The 16,445-nt window shown below is 48.9% G+C and overlaps 1 protein-coding gene across 1 annotated transcript in view; it reads right to left on the bottom strand.

Moving 5' to 3' along the window:
• Positions 1–5,760: 5,760 nt before the first annotated feature.
• PDLIM4 (PDZ and LIM domain 4) overlaps positions 5,761–16,445 on the bottom strand; it is a 43,505-nt gene continuing 32,820 nt past the window's right edge. The window contains exons 5-7 of the mRNA XM_064724785.1: positions 13,190–13,347; positions 9,410–9,530; positions 5,761–8,533 (exon numbers count right to left, since the gene is read on the bottom strand). Of these exons, the coding sequence (XP_064580855.1) occupies positions 8,329–8,533; positions 9,410–9,530; positions 13,190–13,347 (484 nt within the window). The 3' untranslated portion in view covers positions 5,761–8,328. The remainder of the gene's footprint in view (positions 8,534–9,409; positions 9,531–13,189; positions 13,348–16,445) is intronic.

The raw sequence follows: 16,445 nt of genomic DNA, 5'->3' as shown, positions 1-16,445 counted from the left end.
CACAGAGGAAAAACAAGGACCAGACAGTGCTTTAGGAATCGAACGTTCTCACAGCCCCTGAAATCCCGTTCCTAATGCATCCCAGTGCTTTTTCCCAGCAGTGTTTACTCTCGGTAACAGACAAGGTCAGCAGTGTCTGCTCAAGGAGCCTGCAGCAGCTCTGGCCCCGAGAGAAGAGCTTTTTATATTCCCATCTCCTATCCATTTACTATTCCTGCTCCACACGTGACTCTGGCTTTGCCCACAGTCCCATACGTGGATAGCTGTCAGAGCCATTTCAGAAATCCGAACAACGCTGTCATCTCCTGAAATGACTCAGGGAGCTCTCAGAAACGCGGTGGTATCTGAAACGAGCACAGTGCTTGCCCTGCTCGGACCATGCAGCTCCCTGGAGCTGTGAGCAGGGTGCCCGGGTCGGGCTGTGCCCGGACGAGGATGCCAATGCGCGATGTGCGAGGGCAGGCTGGCAAGCATCGCTCCAGCAGAGATCACAGAGGGCGAGGGGGAGTGTGGGAAGGAAGCGCGGAGTGGAAGCGGCGGTGCTTGGGGAGGAGAAGCTTGTGGCGACATTTATCTGCTAGGCAGCGATCTGCTGCTGCTGCTTTGGATGTGGGCGAAGAACTCATGTCATGGGAAGCTCCAGATATCTCCTGTTTGGAGAGGACATCCTCGTGCCAGGCCTGGGCTACTGAGCAGTCTAAGGTGTCCCCAGTGATAAGAGCAGGGTGGGGGCCAGCTGGGACGGATCAGGGGTTCCCAGGCAGCAGCAGGCAGCAACCCTCCACCTGCCCTGCCCTGAGGCTGTGCAAGAACCACAGTAAAATGCAATGCATGCCTGCTCCCATGAGGAAATTAGGGATGTGGAGTGTATTGTCTTAAGCATTAATGTTAATGCAATCTTAGCAATTATTCAGTCAACAGTAATTTATTACAGAAGACTAATTCGCAGAGCTCAGAAATAACTGTGGTTAGGCTGCAAACTTAGCATATCAAAAGTGGTAGACAGACTCAGTAAGTGGTAGATGATGTGCTTAGGTTTATCTGGTTTGCAAATGCATGCTTAGCATATTAAAATTTCATGTGTCTGACATGAGAACACCACAGGGTTTTCTCTTATACTGTGAACCTGCATAAATTAGCAGTAATAGAAATCCCTTGTGTTCTAGCCAGCTCTGCCACAGCACCACAAGCTCTTGCTGCAATCACCATAGCCCAGAGCTTTTGCTGGGTGTTCCCCAGCTTGCAAAACCCACTTGTGATCCAACATCAGGGATGCTTTAACCCAAGCATGGAGATTATGAAAACTACATGAAACAGTGGCCAGTGAATGGTTTGGACTGTTGTGGAGCAATTCACTGTAGGGGAATGACCAGCCCTAATTCTTGCAACTGACCCTTCTTAAAGAGGCCAGTGCATGTGTCCAGAGAAGGGCAACAGAGCTGGGGAAGAAGCTGGAGCACAATTCTGATGAGGAGCAGCTGAGGGAGCAGGAGGGGCTCTGGAGTATGGGAGGCTCAGTGGGGACCTTCTTGCTCTCTACAACTCCCTGAAAAGAGAGGTAGTGAGGTGGGGGTTGGTCTCTTCTCCCAAGGAACAAGCAATAGGATGAGAGGGAATGGCCTCAAGTTGTACCAGGGGAGGTTTAGGTTGGATATTAGAGAAAATTGGTTCATGCCACTGGCAGTGGTGGAGTCACCATCCCTGGAGGGATTTAACACACACGAAGATATGGCACTTGGTGACATAGTGTAGTGATGGGCTTGGTAGTGCTGGAGGCTTCTTTCACCTAAACAATTCTGTGATTTTACCATAGCCTTATAAAACACACTTTCAGCTTTTAGGTGAAGAGCAGTGTGTGGGAAATGAGCTCAGATTTAAATCCTTCAAATTGAAGCCAGACGCCGAGGAGCCAGCAGAGCAAAGGAGGAGTACTTTGCTATAGGGGGAGATGAAACAAATCTTTGAATGGCTGAGACACCACCTCTAGTGCAGGCACTTGGTTCTTGTGGAAACAGGAAGCTGCTCCAATGGCTGCTGGATGCCACAGCTGCCCCCAGCTGTGGAGGAGCCCAGCTCCTGCTCGTGCAGTCACATTACCCTTACCCAGTGTCCCACTGCTGGCATCAGAGCTCCTGCTCTGCTCCAGAGTGGGGTGGTGCTGCCCACAGCAGCTCTGCTCTTTCTGCTAGGGCAAAGCCCCTTTGAAGGGACTCTCTGCTGTGGTGGGACAGCTGTGCCACCTTCCCAGTAGCCATCTGGAGAGATGGGAATTAAGAAAGCACATGATAATTTAGAGTTCTGTGGATTGCCTAGCACTGGGATCACATGGAAATTTGCTTATCAACAGGGCAAATCAAGGCCCATTTTGTATGTGAGCTGCAGTGTGTCCTCTGACGGGCTCTGTGCCACATGCTGGAGCTCCTGTGCCACCCTGCTGGAGTGTGGCACAGCCCTCCTGGCCAAAGCCCTCCTGGCCTACCTGCTGCCCACCTGGTCGTCACATCCATCAGGGTCACATCCCACTAGACCAAGAGCACTTGGGAAAAAGTCATCTTTGGCAGCCTTTAAAAAGGCTCTTGGCTCATCTCAGCCTTTCTGCTCTCCCAGCAGTTCAGTGCAGGTACCCCTTGCAGCAGTGCCAAGAGTTGCCTGAGACTCGAATCCAGCCTGTGGGACTTGGAGCTCTCAGATGCATTATGGCCATCACTTCCCAGCTCCTGGTAGTGGAGAATGAACTTCTCTCCTCCTAAACAGGGCCCAGCAGACAAACATATGGTGTGAGTGATTTTTCATCTTATTTGTGGTAGGAATCCTGTAAAAGAGATGGAGTGAGGATGCCTGTCTTTAGCAGGTGTGTGAGGATTTGGGATAAAGCCTCCCAGAGCCCACCTGCTCCAGTGCAGTCAGCTTTCCCAAGGCTATCCACCAGGCAGGAAGGACTTCAGGAATTTTGCCTGGTGCAATGCCACTCCTGGTGGGGAAGGGACATTGCTTTGGCCCTGGCGAGGACCAGCACTTGCTTCCTGTGCAGCAGGAGCACGTCCTGCTTCCCTGGCCCCAGCCTTCGGGTCGGAGTCAGTGATGTGGGTCAGGGCTGCATCGGAGCAAGGAACCTCCAGAGAAGAGAGGAGATGCTCAAGCCCATCACTGCGGTGTGAAACGACCTCTCCCGGAGAGATCATTGCCGGACGTTTCCCAAAGTGCTGCCCTCTGGGAGGATTTGGATGTTCTCGCTCAGGAACTTCCTCACCGTGCCCGGACTTCTCACAGAGCGGGCTCTTGTCCCAGCCTGCTGGAAGCCGCTGGATATTTCAGCTTTCATCACTAGATGGAGCAGGAGACAGCACAGCGCAGGGATGGAGCTCTGCCTTGTCCCATGGCCCTGCAGCCAGACAGCTCCTCTGCCCCTCATCCCCTCCCCACATCCTTTACAGCCCCCTGCAGCCCATCTTCCCCTCATCTTCCCCCACACACCCTTTACAGCCCCCTGCAGCCCAGGCACATCCATTTACCACCAGATCGCCTACAGATCCCATACATTCCTCTGCACATCATGTATCCAATGCCCTCCTTTACATCCCCTGCACTGCCCCAGATGTGGGGAAAACCCCTGGGACGTGCTGCCTGGGGAGCTGGGATTGTCCATTCCAAGGACAGGCTGGACACCTCTTGGGAGGGTCATGGTGGCTGGTGCTGCCTGGGGACAGGAGCAAGGTGTGAGTGGCCTCTGGAGAGCCACTTCAGCTGGATTTTCCAGTGGTGGTGTCCATGTCCCACTGGTGAGCCCAATTCCTCCCAACCCATGGTCCCACAGTGCCAGCAGCTTGCATCTCCTCAGACTCCCATCGGTTTGGGGAGGACACACTCATCACTGGCCTCCTGCAACCCTTCAGGTTTGGGAGTGCAGGACTAAGGTGCAGAACCTTTGCAGAGTGAAGTGTGGCCCTGTGCTCTTGAACTGCCCTGAAATCAGTTCTGGCCCAGCCCAAGCCCTCCCCACTGGGCTCCCTGCACAAGCAACTGCTTTAGGACTACCTAAAAATTCAGAATATTTAAATGTCCTGGGCGGGGGGAGAAGCTGGTCCTAGCTGGAAGAGCTCTGAGAGTATTTGCTGAGGAGAAACTGAGACAACTTGCAGATAAGTTTCTCTAGAATCAGGAGCAGTTTTCTGGGTTTTACTATATGTGTAAAGGGAAGATTATTTTTTTCCTCCCTAAAGTAATGAAAATAGCTTCCTTCATACATGAGAAAGGGAAGAGAGGGAACTTTTCCAAAGAGCCTCTTCCCCTCAATCCCCCTCCTATGGCACAGGACATTTATCCTCAGATAAATGGACAAGCTGAGATTTTTTCAGTCCCTGGGGCAGACCAGTAGTAACAAAAGCAAAGTTAAACAACTCCAAACAAAAGCTGCAGCAGAGCAGGGGCGTGGTGGTGGAAATAATGCCTGGCTAAGTAAGAAACTTTAATGATACATGGAAAAAGTTAAACAATTAAAACTTGCATCAGTCTGGCCCTGGTCCCACCTCATTTAGTTAATAAATGCTGTGCTTCATCACGGTGGAGCTTGTGCCTCTTTTTTTCCTGAAGAAGAGAGGAGGCTCCCAGTGTTGGGCTGGTCAGAGTAGCTGTGTGGGCAGCAGAGGGTCTGGGGGGCCCCAGAGCTGCCCAGGCTCTCTGTACCCCTCAGTCTCACAGTGGGGATCCCCCCAAGGGGCTGAAGCCCCCCAGCATCAATGCCCAGGGGAGAAGGGCTGGAGATGGTGGAGGCTAAACCAAGAAATACATCCAACACATGTGTGTGTTCAAGGGTGAATAGAAAAGCCACTAATTGGAGAGTCATAACCATATTAATTATTTGAATATGTGTACAAATTAGACATAGAGTCACACAGACCCACACTGGAAACTTTTTCTTTCCCCTATGGAAACTTTTTCTGCCACATGCTGAGCCTCAGAGGTTTTGTCTTTTAAATGTTTTAGGCACATACAGACAACAATTTCCATATGTGAACAGTTGCCAAATCAAACCTTTTAGGTTAAATATTGGAGGCACTTACCTCACACCCCTTCTGACTTTCCCATACACCAGTGCTTTGAATCCCAACCGACTGTTAAAACTCAGAGACTGAGCTACAGAAGCAAACATCCCTCTGACACAGCTGCTAACCCCAGCCTGCCCTCCCCTCCCAATCTCCCACACTCCCACCACCCAGTGGGCTTCTGTACTCCAAGGGCCAGCAGTAACCGCTCCTTGGGAAGGCCCAGCTCACTCCAGCACTGCAGAACTGTGGATTCCAGTCTGGTGACAGCCTGGGACATCAGGTGGGATAAGGATCCCTTGGAGTGTCACTGTGGCTGATTAAACATCACCAAAACCACTGGTTCTTCAGCCTTGTGCAGGAGTAGAGGCAGAAAAGCTCTGGACCATCACAGGGTGGGCTGGGTCCCACTGGTGGAGAGGAGCCAGGCACCAGTGGGGGAACACACAGAGACACAGTGGCCTTTCCCACCTCCACACCTGATAGGATGTAGGATCCCAGGAAGGTCCCAAGTTAAAAAAACCTCACACCAACTCCCCCAAAACACAGACCAAACCTCAAACAAGCTCTCAATGAAATGTGGAAAGTACTTCACATTTACAATTGGCATGGAGATGCAATTTGTATCTCCAAGATGCTTTTTGAAGTTTACCCGGTGTCCTCCTCACCTGGATGCCAGGGGACCCGCACACATACAGACCAGGCAAAGGCCAAGTGATGTGAGACAAAACCCATAATACAATTTTATTTTTTGTTTCATACAAACAGTACCCTCCCCACATTTTACAGAGTTAACAGCATTATCTGGTGACAGAGAAGGTGACACTTGTGGCTGCTCCTGCAAGCCTCACAACAGGAACAGGGTGGTCTGAAGCCAGGAAACCACATGCCCTGGGATGGGCCTGAGTAAAGCAGCTCCAAGCTCTGCAGGGGAATCAGGTGAATGGATTACTCCTAAGAAAGGGTATCAGGAGATGCCATGTGGGAATATTGATTTGAGGGAACTTGGGATCATTAGAAGAACAGCTCCATGCCCAGCATTCCCACTGGTGTGGCAGCCAAGCAAGACCACCAAGGGTGCCCTGGCAGCAGCCTGCTCAGCTGGGTGTTTAAAATGAGGGCAATGAACCCACTTATGAACTTCTTGGTGCTCCCTCTATCAAGGCTGCAGATTCCTGGCATCCTGCAGGACATGGCCACCATGCAGGTAGAGTCAAATGGGGACAAGAGCCTCAGGGAGTGACAAACAGCACCACTGGAGCTCCAACTGCCTGCCTGGAAACAGGGAAGGGCATCCTGTGCCATTCATGTTGGGAGTCTTCCATCATGCAGCTGGGCTGTATTCAGTTCTGGATTTTGGTGAAGCCTGAACTCTCAAGCTACAGGCACCAGAGCTCAAACCAGCAATGTATAAGGATAACAGAGGAATTCAGAATAAATGTTTCTGACAAGGGCACCCATAGGAGCTCCAAGCAGAGCCCTGCAAACCAGGGCAGTAATGCTTCCCACCTGATTACCATGTGTTCTCCTTTACACTTGTCCCAAATATTACCCCCTTCAGAGGGTCCAACTGACCAAGCAAGGCCATGCAAATACAAGAAAAATGTGGTTCAGCACTGTGATAAAAGTTCCACATTTCTTGTACTTTAATAATTAAAAATTCCTGATGGCAGAAGGAAGAGGATGTCCTCTGGATGTTCCCCTGCTAGCAGGAATGCACACAGCCAGCATCTCTGTGGTACCCAGCTGAAGGGAGCCCAGGCTGCTGGGAGGCTGCAGGGCATGGGGCAGGAGCTGCTGTGTCCCTGTAAAGCACTGCATGAAGAGGTCTAGATGGAGACCAACAGCACCCTAAAATCCCTTCTGGGGTGCAGAACCTGTAGGAAGAAATTACCTGCTCAGCCCCAACTAGGACTATGTTCCCAACCCTCCTCCAATCCCCAATTTTCCCTCTTACGGAGAGCCAGGAGGGAAAGGGATGTTTTTCCCATTACTCCATTTCTTATTTCCTTTTCCATGGAAGGAAAGCAAGCACAAGCATTTCTTTTTCTCCCCCACATCCTTTCTCTCTCAAAATAAGGAGGAAGAAGACTGAGGCTGTTGCAAAGCAGAAATAACCTCGTGTTACCAGACAGAGCTCCCATCACCTTGCACAGCAGCACCCAGCAGCTGAGCAAGTCAGCTCCCTCTAACATGAAAAAACCCACATTTCTGTAACATAGAAGCATTTCAAGAGCCACTAAATCTTTTCCCTGTCAAATAAAGTGGACGATGGACCTGGCTGAAAGCACAGCCTTAGGAGATGGGTATAAACACAATCCTGCTGCCCTGGGACCTGGGGCTCACCCAAGCTCTGGTTATTCCCTAAGTGCCTGGAGGGATTTTATCACCCCCTCTCTGTTGGGAGGCAGACCCAGATAGCAGCAATCTGAGGATTTAGAAATAAAGGACTGTAAAATTACAGCAAAAATTGGGGAATAGTCACAATGGCCAAAGCAAAGGCAGCTGTGGGCAGAAATGTAGGAGGTGGGGATAATCAAAGGGTGCTCCAGACTGCTGCAGTGTCCTTTCAAGGTGTGGTTGAGCCATTAGATAACAGAATAATGGAATTAGGAGTAGAAGGAGGAAGAAAAAGGCCTCATGACACACTCAGTGGGGAGATCTCTTGGGAACTTGAATCAGTCCTTGGCAGCCTCAAACTGCACTGCCCTGGTCCAGAGAGTCTCACTGTAATTACTGTTTTAAGAGACCACCCTTCCTTGGCACATCTGCTGGGATGCAGCTGAGTGAGGCAGCCACTGGTACTGTCCTGACTCTCAGGGGTTGGTTTTTAATCACTGGGCAGCCACAGGACAGGAGATTAGGGTCAGGACATAAGAGACAGCTTCTTTTGTTAAAGTGCCTTATTTTCTTTGAGCTTTTAAAACATCTTCTAAAACATCTTCAGTAGAAGGAGGGCACAAAAAAAAAAAAGGAAAAAAAAAGGAATACAGGTTTTATATGAAAGAGAGTAGAGAATTAATCAATATTTACATAGATCTTGGATAAGATTACAGCACAGACTAATAACCCAACACAGCAAAAAGCAGAGTGTCAAAAAGAAGGGCAAAAGCTGTTTGAATGCTTTCAACACCATTCCCCGGAGATCCCAAGTGTAAACGGTTTTATCTAGGAAAAGGCATTTGAACTTGGGCTTTGGTCATGGGGGTTGATTACAGCCCCAGTGCTTGCAGCTGGCAGGAGGACGTGGGTGGGCCATCCCACCTCTCCAGAGCACAGCCCAGCCTTAGACGAGTTCAACTTTGGCGTTTGGATAAACAGCCACCACGTCATATCCTTCGGGGGGCTTAACCCTCTCCTTGGCGTGTGTCTCGCAGTACAGCTGCTCCTCAATGAAGAAATACCCCCTCTGCTTCAGGTTGAGGCCACAGTCGTCACACATGAAGCACTCGGGGTGGTAGAGCTTGTCCCGAGCCTTGACGATGGTGCCCCTGCGAGAGATCCGGAGAGCTCGAGTGAGGTGGAGGAACGAGGAGCATGAACAGCTTTTCCTGCTGCCTCAAGTGAAACAGTAAGTGGAGGAAAGCAGCGTGCAGGGACATGTAAGGGTGTTATCAGGGGTTCTCAGCCCACCCAAAGCTGCCACCTCACTCCAGGTGTGGCTTCACTGTGCTTCTGCAGGCAGGGTGCTCCACACCCAGCAGCACCGTTCCACAGCTTGGTGCAAAACAGAGCCCTGAATATCCACACTCAGCCTGGATCTGAAAATCATCTGCAAGGACTGGGGCTGAGCACTTGCAGGCAAAATGACTTGTGGAGCAGAGACCCTCACTCACAGCTCCAGCAACAATACCACTGCAGGCATGTGCACTGCTCACACTCAGCCAGCAAATTTGGCATGAGTAGGATGTAAATTGCAGCAGAACACAAATTACAACAGGTCATAAATAACAACAAAGCATAAAACCACCTATACTTTCTGAAATAAACATCCATCTGTCAGAGAGTAACTCTTCAAGAAACAAAAAAACCAGCTGTCTTCTTCTCAACACTCAAGGTGTTTCTCCCACAACCCTTGTAAGGCAGTGAAGAAGTGCTTGGTGCTGTGGTGCTATTCATAGTCCCTGGGCAGCTACTATGATAAGCAGGGCACAAACCATCCCATAAATAATCCCTTGCGAGATTCCCTTAAAAGGGGCAATCCAAACTGCATTGCTCAGGTTTAGATATGGTTAGAAAAAGCCAGAAAGAGATTGAAGGTATTCTGCCATAAATTCTAACCCACATGCTGGGCAGGACCCAACCCAGCCACATCCCAGTGTCACTGTCCCCACTGCACAGGGGCCCTGGTGAGGCAGGACACTTACACAATGCCATTCCTGCAGCGGGTGCACTCGGGGAGCATCTGCAGCCCAGACATGGGGCCACCAAGCTTTGGCACTGGGGACTTGATGTTCCGGGGGTTGCTCAGTTTGTCGAGTTTCTCACCTGCCAAGAATTAGAAAGACACAGATTGAAAACTTGGCCAAAACTTGGCCTCTCAGAGCTGTTTTTTCCCCTCTTCTTTCTTCTTCTTCCTTTTTTTTCCTTTTCAGAGTCAGATGGAGCCTGCCTGTCATAACAGGACCTGCAACTCCCTTGGAAGTTTCAGGACAGCCCCAGCTCAACAGACATAGACCTTGTCAAAATGCACAGCAGCTGTGATCTAGAGATGAGAGGTTAATTTGGCTGTAATACTACTTACTGAGTTAAGAATAAAGGGAAGAGCTCAGAAAAGCCACTCCTCCCCACCCCCCTAAAAAAAAAGTTCCATCCATGAAAGAATTTCAGAGAATGAGGCAAATTGAACCAAACAATAATAGAATCACATGCACTTTTCTTCCCAGAGCACATATTTAAGCTCAAACAATATAAATCAAAATACTGTGATAGAAGGTAAGGTCTTCTGAGGCACCAGGCCTCCTTTAATGAAGGTCCAACGACAGGAAAGAAAGTAATGAAGATTTTGTGCATATGAAAAATATCTTAGCAGAATTTTCAGTGTTGCTGCTCCCACTCCCTACAGACCATCTACCATCTGCCCTCCAATTCTGGACATCACCAACATGCTTGTTGCCAACCCCTGGGATACTTAAAAGCTTCCAGTATTGACTGCATGGTTTTCCACAGCTGACAACTGACTGGGGTCTGTTTGGCATATATTGATCTATGGTTCCTCTGTGATGGCCTAAGGTCATAGAAAGGAAAGGCTCATGAAGAAGGACCAGTTGGCTCACAGTTTGGAAAAGCAGCAGAGGAGCTCTTGGATGAACAAATCATCTCCAGAGTTCTAATTTGCCACACTCCCTGGGCTTCCAAGGTGGTTCAGTCCAGGGTCCATTGTAAACATGGGCTTCAAGTCCTGATGCCCAGAAGGTTTCAGCAGGCCACAAGCATTTTCTGACCTAGGTATCTGCGTATACTCTTTGCCAGTTTCGGCAGCTTCAGAGCAAAATCCAGTGTAAGTGCCTCCCATGGCTCCAGAAGCATCTCTGCCTTTCCTAAAGGGAATTTTGCGTACCTGAAGCCTGATACATCACCACTGCTGGCTGCTCACAGCCCTGGGGCAGGGTCACACCACAGATACATTCTGAAGGGCATTACTCAGAAAAGAGACCCCTGCTCTCCCAGGAGTGTTTATTGTCCTGGGCCCAGATGGGAAGGAGGGTGCACCCCAGACTCATCCCCTGGGGTGCACAGGCACCTTCCCACCACAGCCCCCCTCTCCAGCCATGGCTCTGACACAGAGGCCAACACTGCCGGCAGTGCCAGCTGAGGGGGTAAAACCAAAAGGACCAACTTCCCACCAGACCCCCATCTCCCCAAAACACAGCACAGTGTTGGGCAATGCCAAGAGCTTTCCTACATGCAGGAGTGCCTGCCCAAGAGCAGAGCAGGGCTACTCCACCCCAGGAGTTCCCCCAGCACTTGGCTGGCTCCAGCCAAGCCCCTTGGTGAATCCTTCCGCTGCCTTGCTGGGAATAAACTGAAGCAACTGCTTAAGCTGTTGGCTTCTCCCAGCATGAGACACAGCATGCTTGGACTAGACAGGCTCATCTGCCAACATTTAACAGTTAAGCTGTCACTGCCTCTCATGCAGAGTGCTTGGATAAGCTGCTTAAAAAAGGAAAGAAGAGGAAAAAAAAAAAGGGATTTTACAGCAAAATGAACCCTGCAGAGAAAGCTGCTTCCCATCTTCTTGAACTGTGTATCATTTCCTTCTACTTACCAGCCCAGTCTCATGGTGATTTATGGTCTTCAGCAAGGCAGTAAAATGCTTTAACTCCACAGCCCCCACCATGCCATCCACGTTATGGCTGGAGTTTTTTGTCCTTTCTGGGTTATGGGTGCATATGAGGGTGGGCACTGCTCCCTAAGGGTGTGGGATAGGGCTAAAATGCTTCCAGTAGGAATACATTCTATATAAAACAGGTTGTTGTCCAAGACACTCAGCTCCTTGGGAGAGGAGAGCTTGACTTTAAAAGGACAATGCAGAGCAGGCTCAGGTCAATTTACAGGCTCAAGCCTAAAATGTGTAATTTTAGGCTTAAGGATAAAGGAGCAGGGGTGGCAGCTGTAAAACAAACTCAGCAGGAACATTTAGGATTGAAAACGTGCTGTAACATCACAGAGCTTCATGCCAAGCAGAGATGCTTTTCACCTAATTTCTCATCCCTTGTGAAATAAACAGCGTTGGAATGACCAAGGCATAAGTGAGGCTGTGCCAGCAGGCAGTCACACATCCCCTCCACACTACTGAGAGGGAGAATGGTGGAACCCAGGTGACAGTGACTGCTCCAGCCTGTCCCATACTGGCTGGTACCAAAAGCAGCCTGTCAGGCTGCAGTCAAACACACAGGGTTGCACTGGTGATAGGTTAGAGCCAGAGAATGCTGATGAGCACACATTCAGGACTGCTGCACTGTCTCAGGATGTGGGGATTTGTCCTGGCACCTCTTTGTTCCCCAGCCTTTACTTTCTCCCTTCCTCCTAGCACTGGGTTTCTGCCAGCCCAGGGCTGCAGGATGCAGGGGGAGGCAGGAGCAAACCAGCAAAGTTTGAATTTTGTTCCCTTTCCCTGGCACAGAGCAGGGAAGAAGGCAGCAGCATTACTAATTGGGATTAACACAGTCACTTCCCATTTACTTCTTCCTTACAAGGAGACTGGAGAAGCAGCAGATTTGTCCTTGCTCCTGGAGGTCTTGAAGGACCTGAAGGTCCAAATGAGGCTTGTATTTAACATCAATTCAAGGGCTTTAATACTGCCAATGCAGGGGCTGTATTACTAATATAAAATACAATAATATAACTAGTGCTTCTGAGGTTGATCCTACCTCATGCTTTGCAACTATGGCTCAGTCCCACTGAGAAAAACAACACTGGTGGAATTCCATGATGATCAGAATTTACCTGCAATTGTGCTTCTTGTGAAGCAAGAATCAACATCCTTCCAGTCAAAGAACAGACTTCTCCAACATTTTACACAAACAGAAACTGAAATGCAACAGCCCAACTCACTACCTCTCACGGCTCCATAATGAGATTTACAGCAGTTGGTATTTTCTCATAAAAGATATGTTCCTGGATTCACATGATTGCAGTATGGGGCCCTTGGAAGGAAACAGAAAGAGGGGTCTTGCCCTGTAAGACTGTAAAGCAAAGCCTAAAAATTTGAACAAAAAAGCCCCAGTAGACTTAATGGTGAAAGGCAAATAAAATAAAAAAGAAGCTGAAATGTATAGATTGGGGATCTTATTATTTAATGTGTTAACAACATGGGCAGGAAGCTGTGACAGACTTGAGAAGTGAGCCAAGAGCTCCTGATCTCTATCCCTGTCTTGCTGAGGACCATCCCACGTTCTTATGCAAATGCCATTTACTTAACCAGACCAGGTTCTCCAACAGTGATCTTACACAACTGCTTAAGGCCATCACATCTCATAAACCATCTCAGAAAACAGCTGCCACGTTGCTTACAAATCCAGCTTTCACACGGTGCTCAAGTCAGCCACAAAATCTGGTAAACACGAGTATGTGAAACACTGATTTGAAGCCTGCCATCCCAGTGGTCTCCTCACAGGAGGGTGCTTGGGTGCCAACCCCCTTACCATTCTCACTGGCCTCCAACATGCCCTGCAAGTACCGGAAGGATCCAGACTGCTTTGGCTCTGAAATGGGCTTTTCATAATCCTGGAGCATCTTGTAGACATCGGACTCCACATCAATCCCATTTCTGTTCCGTGGGAGAGACTTCACGGGGTCAATGCTGGTTTAAAGCAAAGAAAGAAAGGCTCAAGTCAAACAGAAACAGCTACTGTCAGCTCATCAGGGACGTACTGAAATCTCCACATTCCCACAGATTCAATTAAGCACCTCTGTTTTCATGTGTTTCCCTGCCTGGAGGTATGTCTGGCACAGGAACAGTTGCTGAACCGAGGAGGTTAAACTTGTTCCCTGTTGGGCTCCCATTGAGCAACACAGCAAGGGCTGGCCCAGTTACCAGATGCCTTCAGGAAAGAGGGCAGCTGCTTGCAAATGCTGTAAATTGCTTCGCTACTCATGGAATTTATTGATAAAATGGGAAAAAAACATGCATTTCATTAACTGTGTAAGGCCACGGCATGCACCCACCCCTTGTAAGGGCATCTGGAGAGTGTGTGCCAGGCAGGACAGCAAAATTCCTCACCACCCACAAGTGCTTCCTGTGAAGCTGGTGTTACTGTAGGTGCATCACAAACACAGAGCACAGCTTAACTGAAAAAACCACCTCACCAGGGAGGGGGACATTGGGGCTGCCCTGTAACCCTCCTCCTCCTCCAGCCTGGACCTGCTCCTGCTCTGTATGAGGAGCGTTTGGGATGCACAGACAACAAACAGCAATTTAAACCATTATTCCAGTCCAAAACATCAAAAAACGAAAAGCATGGTCTGGAATCAAATATATTTCAGGTATATGCTTAAATGTCCTGCTGAGAAAAGCTGAATCCGAGTGCTGTTGTGCTCCAGAGGCCCCAACACACAGCACAGCTCCAGGGGAAGGGGCTCCTCTTCCTTTTTATAGAGAGGGTCATCAAGGTCATTATAAAACCAGTAAAAACAGCAAGAGCCCTGAACTCCATCAGCTTCACATACTTTAGCTATCATCTGGATCATTTTCTCCACCAGTGTTATATTCATGTCTGCTTAAACAAATAAACAAAAGACATAACATTCACTTTTCAAAGAAAGAAAGAAGGAAGGAGAAAAAAACCTCCAGCAAAAGTCACTTTCAGAGAATGGCTACAGCTCCATATTCTGGTAGTGACTCTCCAGCAGCTCTGCTCCCTGTGGGAGGTGAGGACCAGCCTGGGTGGTGCAGAGCCATGAACCCATCCCTGTGACTCCCAACCAGTCCAAACCCCACAGGTGTGCTCCCAGTGCTTCTCTACCCTGCTACAGCTCACTCCTGCATCAATTCACACATTGTCAATGGCAAAGGGCAGGTTTTGGCCAGCTGTGTTAATTTGGCACAGCCTGGTTTGTTGGTAGCAGCAGGGAGGGGCCCCACAAGGGTAGCGTCTGTGAGAAGCTGCTGGAAGCTTCCACCATGTCTGACAACAAATCTCTGCTGGCTCTGAAGTTGGATATGCTGCTGGCCCAATTAGAGAGGTTGGTAACACCTCTGTGATGACATATTTAAGAAGCAAATTAAAACGATGCAGGGGCAGATTTTCCAGGGATAGTGAGGCACTGCAGGACTCACAGCACAGCAGAGAACAGACTCCTCTCCCTGAGCGAACAGAAAATCTCAGGTGATCAACTGACCAAAACCTCCACACCCTGTTTTGTCCTGCGCTGTCACTGGGAAAGGAGGGCTGGCGGGGGGGGGGGAAATAGGTGTTTTAAAGGCTTATTTTACTTCTCATTAGCCTCCTTTTACTCTGTTTTCTCCCAGTCCTCATCTCAACTCATGAGCCCTTTGTTATTTCTTTTGCCCTCTCCTCTACCCAGCTGAAAGCAAGAGAGGGTAAGCAAGTGATTTTAGTGGTGCCCAGCATTTGGCCAGTGTCAAATCATGACACCAGCCCAGCCTCATCAAAGAAAATGTACTGCAATTCAAAGAAAATGCACTCCTGCCCCAATTCTATCCAAAGACCCAAGTGAATGTCCTTGCTTTAGGCTCATTTGCAGAAAATACCAGATTTTGTTCTCTATTTTCTGTGCAGTTCTCCTCTTTCCAACTTCAATAACTCTCCCAGAGCAGCACAGGGAATGAGCTGGCTTGCTGCATCACTGAAATGCAGATTCATGCAGACACAGAGTTCCCAAGCTGAAAAGAAACTCTCTTTGTGATACAGACATTACTTTCTTGCAGGATATTTTGCCAGTTTGGAAGAACATAAATCAGATCCTCATAAGCCATGTGAAAGCATCCCAGTCCACAACCTGGCTTGTCTCAAAGTCTGGGTTATTCACCCAAACCATTCTTGGCTACACAAAAGCCTTTTCTTTCCTAGGAGCATTATTTATTTCTCAGCCTCCTGGACAGCTGCACTGAGCAGATCTTACACTTATAAACATCCCAGTTACTGGAGTTCATCCTTTCAGCTTCCAGGGCAAGTATTGGCTCCTAGGTCTGTGGCAAGGTGATCCCCACTCCTAGGAGGGCAGCACCCTCCATCCTGCCTCGGAGATACACTTTGAAAAAACAAAGTATAAACAAAGTATTATTGTCTGTGACCCTCACAGAGCCATGGAATTATTTAGGCAAGAAAATCCCTCTAAGATCATCAAGCCAAACCATTCCCCCAGCACTACCAAGGCCACCACTAAACCATGTCCCCAGGAGAAACACCCACATGTCTGTTAAGTCCCTCCAATTATGGTGACTCCACCATTGCCCAAGGCAGCCTGTGCCAGGGCTTGACAACCTTGTTGGTGAAGAAATTTTTGCTGCTATCCAATTTACACCTGTCTTCCTCTTGTCTTCCTTGGCATTAATCCCAGCTGGGGGACTACCCAGGGGACACTAATCTGCCTACTAACATCAGCAAAAGAAGGATCTTAACAGAGATCTGGAGAGTGAGCACCTTCACCAAGATGCAAACCTGAGCATTGCTTCACAAGCTTCAATTTAATGTTGCAGTTGCTACCTATGTAAATGTGGCTATTTTGTTCAGAAATTGCCGTCTCCAAGCCTTTTTATTTTTGCTTTGTTTTGTTTATTTGGTTAGTTTCTTTTCTCCTCCCACCTACACTTGACCAGCCCAGCATCCTGATGGACTTGGCAGAGTTAGGTCAATGGTTAGAGAGGATGATCTTGAAGGTGTTTCCAACTGAAGTGAGTCTAGGATTCCATGACCTCAGGAGCTTGAGGAGCACAGC

This window comes from Zonotrichia leucophrys, chromosome 13 (assembly GCF_028769735.1).
Source record: "Zonotrichia leucophrys gambelii isolate GWCS_2022_RI chromosome 13, RI_Zleu_2.0, whole genome shotgun sequence".
NCBI lineage: Eukaryota > Metazoa > Chordata > Aves > Passeriformes > Passerellidae > Zonotrichia > Zonotrichia leucophrys.
This window is presented reverse-complemented; position numbering and strand designations above follow the sequence as displayed.